Below are 6725 nucleotides of genomic sequence, written 5' to 3' on the forward strand. Positions count from 1 at the left end.
AGGTGTAAGCCACCACACCCAGCCCTGAACTTTTTTTTTTTTTTTTAACCAGGAGCACGTGCACTTTATTGAATGCCATTGTAGAAAAGTGTGTGAGGATAAAGGGCTGATACAGGACTTGGCTCTGGGGGCAGCACAAGGAATGAAAGATGAAGTGCATGGGATACAGGCCATGGGCAGAGCTCCTGGCCTGGATGATGCCTCCTGATCTATCAATAGACTTGGAAGATCAACACTGGGATGATGCTGAGCAGAATGGTCATGACAATGTCCACGATCAGGGCCCAGATGTTCAGGCACTTGGCAGTGGAGGCATAGGCCTGGGCCCTGGTCAGGTCACCAACCTTCTTCCTCTCCCTAGACTTCATGGAGTACACAAATGCTATGAAGCCCAGGCAGCCGGAGTTCATGAAGAGGGTGTTGAACAGTGACCAGACGACATGGTCAGGCATGGAGGTCTCACTGTGGAAGTGGATCATGGTGGACATCGGGGGAGCAGGGTTTTGGGGCACCCCCACCACAGCCACCTCATGCTCCTCCTTGAGCATCTCATAATTGCGGGGGTGGCCGCTGTTGGCAGGAGTGAAGAAGGTTTGGAAAGTGTGGTTCATGGTGTCCAGGGAAGACCAGCTGTGGTCGGGTTGCTGGGATGGTTCTCAGTAGGCCCTCCCTCTCCCCAGTAGTTTCAATTTCTCCTGAACTATTAATTAAATGAAGAAGCCCTTTTCCTGTTATCAGTCAATGCAAAGGTAAACTTCAGCCAAGCTTACCTACATAAACTGTTAAAACACAGATTGCAGGGCATCTCTTCCAGAGTTAATGATTCAGTAGGTCTGGAATGGGGCCAAGAATTTTGTTGCTCCAAGTGAAACTGATGCCATTGATATAGATGAAGCAAAAAGACAGTCTGGAAAGGCATGATAAAACCCTAAAACATATTAACCCTTGGAGTCTTAGGGAAATGCAAGAGAACAGGTTATAAGAGTGGGTACAATGCTGATTTTTATCAGAACCAAAGAAACAGTGTCACTAGATATTCATTAGAATATGGTTTCCAAAAGTCATGGAAGCAGACAAGACTTCAGCAGAAATGACGTCATATTGAGTTAGTCCATTTCCATAGAGTAAAGAGATGCTCTGTTCTGCTAGTGAGCTTGCTGAGACTTCCAAACCCCTTCTGAAAAGAAAACATCATGAGTTTTAAGGCAGACTGATATTTAGAGCCACCTTAATATGGAAAAATGAGACAGCATACAGGAAGAGATCTCACAGGCCAGCAGTAAGGGATGTCGAGATAATCAAGAGAGATGGACTCTCTAAAAACAAGCTGGAGGAGCACACTCCCCAGCCAGCTGTCATAACCAACATGGGGTAGATAAAAGCAGAATAAGAACACTATCCCTCAACTCTGGACTGAGTCTGACTTTGTAATTTGAGAACAGGGCAGAACATGACAATGTGATGGATGCCCTATTCCTCTTCCTGCCTGCGTAATATTGCTTAGGATCTCTTTAGTGCCAGAGGCAATTTCAGGGGCTCTACAGACATGATTGTATCTGGGGACTTTTAAGTTCCAACTGTGAGATTGGTTTATAGGACATTTTTCTAAAATGAATTGTTACATGTTTTGGTCTCTGCTCCTGATTCTCACTGTCTTTGCTAGATTGGCTATTTTAAAATCCTACTTTAACCATGAATGAGCAACATGATTCTTTCATGCGGGGAAAGAGATTGCTGTTGTTATATCCAAAATTGATCTTTCCTATTTCTCTAAGATTGGGTTGGCTGAGAAAGGGATCACCTTCCTTGTCCTCTTCTTTCCTTCCACTTGAGAAGCAGTAAGAAGGATACTCAAGTGTCACTGACAGCCACAGGGCCTTATGTACTATGGGAGTTCAAACATGTACAATTCAATTTAGGAAAAGGAATTGCTCTCTGAGTATCATTAAACCATTAAGCATTTTTTATTATAAAAGAGGAAAGGCAGGACATGAGCTGGGAGAGGGCAAAGAGGAATTAGTCCATCCTAGCAATTCTGCGAATATTAGTTCCTTTAATCATTCAGCAAATCTTTATTAGAAATCTCTCCATACCACCACATGGCTGAACTCTGGAAGTAGATGGGAAAAACAGGTACACAGATCATCCTCTTGTATACATTATATTTCAGCAAGAAGACCAGATATTAAGCAGCTAAATTCATTATTAATTAATTGTGATAGCAATAAGGCCTGCGAAGCACAATTACAGCCCAGAGCTGGTCTGGTCATGGGATCAGGGAAAGCTTCCCTTGGTGAACTGACACAAGCAAGTATGAAAGATGAGTTGAGTTCTCTGATAAGAGGGTTTTAAATAGGGAAAAGACCCGTTGGAAGGCTCAAAGGTGGGAGCACATGCTATACACTAGAGGAATTAGCAGAGGACTGCTGGAAAGGCGGTGAAGAGGACAGAACATTCAACAGGAGCTGGGGTGCCTGGGCAGTCCGTGTGGGGCAATTGTTGTGATGACAACAAATAAATGTAAAACGTTCTCCAAGCATCAGGGACTTTGTCTAGAATAATCAAAGAGCCATCCGCCAATCCATCTTTTTGAATCCAAAGCATCTTAGGGTATAGCTCAGCAGAAGAAGGTGCTCAATGAATGTAGGTTGAATAATGAATAAATTAATCAAAAATGTAAGCATGTGTATAAAATCTATCTTTCACACATTGGAGTTGGCTTTGGTCCATTTACTGCAATATTTCAAAATCATATAAGTATCTGAGTTCCTTGAATTTGAAAAGACAGCCCAAAATAATTACTGTATTCTGAACCACTATGCTCTCAAATTAATTCCTATTGCAGCATGTGCACTCTCGTCCAGCCTTTTTAGTTTTCTGTCCAAATAAAATTAGGAGTGTTTTCAAAAGACATATTGGAGCATTAATATCATATCAAATACTTGAAAATTTCATTAACAAGATCCAGAAGAGATCATAGTGTCGGAAGCAGCTTGAAACAATACAGACAATGAAATGAAAGACCTTCTCCCTACTATATTCTTTTACTCTTCACACGTTTTTCTCTTCCATTGCCATCTCTGAAAGCATTAGGCCAAAACTTGAGAAATTAAAGTAACTTTTTAGACAGTTGATGCCTTTTCATTCATTCAAATTGCATTCACATTTTTATTCATCTGTTCATATCTACTGAGTTACTACCATATATGGAGCACTGTGCTAAATGCTGAAGATGCAAAGAGGAAGGTAACATGTTCTTTACTGTCGAGAGCATTAGGAGAAGTACATAGACGATAAGTGTTAACATGTTTCAGGTAGAGAAGCTGGCTTTGGGGACAGTGGAAACACCAAAGAAGGAACAGTCAGTTCTATCTTGGGCGGGGCTGTGGGGAACCTACTGCGTGGAGGAATGTTCAGGCAGGAAAGGTTCACAGAAGAGCTGACATCTTCCTGAGTCTTGAAAGTGTCCACCAAACAAACAAGGGACAAAGAGAGGTAGCATTTCAGGCAGAGGAAACAACAAGAGCAAAAGCATAGAGATGTGAGATAGCTTGTAAAGTTCAAAGAGCTGCACATGGTTTGGTAGAGAGGAGCACAAGATTCAAGGTAAAATAGGAACGAGTTTGGTCATGGACATATCAGTGAAAGGGCAGTTATTGAAGGACCCTAAGCAGGGGAATGATAAAGCAAGCCAAGAATTTTATCTCAAAAAAAAAAAAGTCCGATGACAGTGTAAAAAACTGGTTAGACGGGATTTAAGACTAGAGGCAATTTTCTAGTTGGAAGTAGAATGTTTATGAAGGTAGAACTGATAGGATTAGGATGGCTTCCTGAAAACTCATGTCTAAAATAAGAGGATAGTTATGCACTTTTTCTTTTATTTATTTATTTATTTTTTGTTTGAGACAGAGTCTTGCTCTGTCGCCCAGGCTGGAGTGCAGTGGCGCGATCTCTGCTCACTGCAAGCTCCGCCTCCTGGGTTCACACCATTCTCCTGCCTCAGCCTCCTGAGTAGCTGGGACTACAGGCACCCGTCACCACACCTGGCTAATTTTTTTTTTTTTTTTTTAGTAGAGACAGGGTTTCACCGTGTCAGTCAGGATGGTCTCCATCTCCTGACCTCGTGATCTGCCCACCTCAGCCTCCCAAAGTGCTGGGATTACAGGTGTGAGCCACCGCACCCGGACTTTATTTTTCTATTAACATATCAGTACCTTTGTACAAAATTATACAAAGCTAGAGTTGGTTTGAGCTACACGGCACTTAACCCAGTGCCCTAAGTTTGCCGAGGAACTGCGACCCAGAGAAAGTAAGAGCTGCAGAGCTAAGCAAGACAGAGCACCCCCAGGTGTCCTCAGTCTAGTTCATTACTCTTCTCCCGTCATCCTTCCCCAATTTACTAATCAATTAATGTTCAGCTATCAAATAGTACTACTAGGATGCTACTTCAAGGAACTAAGCAAAAATTATTTATAATAGAAATCACTTAATTTTATATTTTTTGCATTTGTATGTTTACATATTACATTGTGCCTGCCTAAAATTATTTAAAAACGAAAATAAAAACTGCTGACACAGCTACTGTATGTGAGATGCAGAGAACTACGACAATTATGAAAGAAAACAATCATTAACATTTATAACTCTAATTCACGTTCATCTTTAGTTTCCTCAGCGTGGTCATTCCAAGGGAGTCTTTTACTCTTTGAAAATTATAGGCCTATGTTTGCAACCTAGTTCTGCCACTTGTTAGCTGGGTGATCTTTGTGAAGTCACTTAACCTCTCTATGCTTCAGTAAAATCGTTGTAATAATAAAATCTATCTGATGAGGTTGTGGAAGCCTTAAATGAGTGAATGCACTAAACCGGGTTCAGCACATAGTTAAGTACTATATAGTGCTAACAATATATATCTAAAATGGTTCAACTAGCCATGGGGTAAGGTGAAATGGGATGCTAAAATTGACAAGGCCAAACTTTTATTATATGTCACCAAAGAGATTTATCTATAGTTGTTTGCAACCTTCCACGAGTCTCTTAGGTTGCTTCACATGATCAAGTTAGATTTGGATGAGGTGATTCTCCTATTCACCTTTTTTGCAATTATTTTCTTCCGGCTTTCTGAATTTTCAAGTATTATCTTTTCTCATTAAAAAAAAAAATGTTCTATCATGGCACTAAACTTACTGAAAACATCACAAACCCTGTGGAATGTTTGCCAGGGATGCAGTTGAAGTTCTGAAAATAATGAGAAATCCATTCCTGCATTTCTTGATCCTGTAGTCAAATGCTAATTTTTAGTCTTCTAACAATGGGTACCCACTCATTCAACGATCAACACATACTAGGGACATAGCATGTGGGGAACATTCTGTTAGGTGCTAGCAATGTAGAGACAGTACCCATACTCAAGGGAATCACCATGATACAGGGGGGTTATTCACTGAACCTTATCCACAGAGAATGAAACCAACCTGGCCCCCTTGGAGCATCAGGTCTAGTGAGGCAGACAGATGATAAATAGGGAAACAAAGAAGCACACAAGTACAAATTGGGAAGAGGCTTGTGAAGGTAAAGAACAGGTTAAAATTGTGCTACCACTCCCCATCCAAGGGAGAAAGTCTGTATAGATAGTGTGAGCATTACGAAACTGAACGTGGGTCTGCTCACCCAGCACAGTAAAGCCAAACACTGACACTGAGGTTTGCAGCAAGAGAAAAAAAGGACATTTATTCTCATGGTGCCAAGCAAGCAAGAAAGGCAGCTCACACTTAAGACCCAACCTCCTTGATGGCTTACAGGCGAGGGCTTTTAAAGACAGGGGTACATTTCAGGGAAGCAGAAGTTATACAGGCAAAATTGCAAATTAATGTATGAAGGTCACACATTGGTTTGTCCCAAAAAAGCAGGATATCTTGAAGTGGGGGCTTACAGGTCATTGGTGGATTCAGAGATTCTTTGATTTGCATTTGGTTAAGGAAGCAAAGCTTTGTCTAAAAACTTGGGATCAACAGAAGGGAAGGTTACAGTTTGGCCTGTGGATGTCACTTCCTCCAGGCCTCTCAGGAAGAAATTTAGAGCAAAGAACAGAGGTCAGAGTTTAGTCCTCAGTTTCGCCTTATCTGAGGTCTACGAGACAGTAGTTGGCATTTTCCAAGTGGTGGGGGTCTGGGTTTCTAAAAAATAATTGAGTTACACATGTCAAGATGTTATCTTTAGTTTGTATAGAGAACCAAACATCTTGTGATTTTAATTTACTTGGGTGGCTATTGTTTAAGCTATTATTATCCTCTTGCTTATCACGTTGGTTATTTACTTCTCAAAGCTATTCAGGAGCCTTCAATTCTCCTCAAAATACTCAAGTTTTTTTAAATTTATTTTTATGCTTGGGAGGCCCAGCAGGCCCCTAATAAGGGTCCCTACTCTATTTCATGAGCAGGGAAAGCCACAATGGGAAAGTAATGACTGGGCTGAGACCAGTTCAGAAGCGGGGGAAAAGGTCATCCAAAGAACAGGGGAAAAAATGATCAAAGCAAAGGGAAGAGGATGAGTGAAGGTCCTGTGATGCGGAAATACTTAACTGTGTCCAATAGCAGAAAGTAGCCCAGTGTGGCTGAAACAAAGGTAGGACATACCAGGTGAGAACACAGAGGAGAGTAGAAGCAGTAACATGTACATTACAAGCCACAGCCAAGAGTATGTATGTGTGTTTTTCTTAATACAAT

At 41.3% G+C, this 6725-nt stretch overlaps 1 protein-coding gene across 1 annotated transcript; it reads right to left on the reverse strand.

Moving 5' to 3' along the window:
- Positions 1-212: 212 nt before the first annotated feature.
- On the reverse strand, positions 213-611 carry LOC101152182 (interferon-induced transmembrane protein 3-like). Its single transcript, XM_055348223.1, has one exon. The coding sequence runs from the start codon at positions 609-611 to the stop codon at positions 213-215; it is 399 nt and encodes a 132-aa protein (XP_055204198.1).
- Positions 612-6725: the final 6114 nt, after the last annotated feature.

This window comes from Gorilla gorilla, chromosome 7, assembly GCF_029281585.2.
Source record: "Gorilla gorilla gorilla isolate KB3781 chromosome 7, NHGRI_mGorGor1-v2.1_pri, whole genome shotgun sequence".
Classification (NCBI taxonomy): domain Eukaryota; kingdom Metazoa; phylum Chordata; class Mammalia; order Primates; family Hominidae; genus Gorilla; species Gorilla gorilla.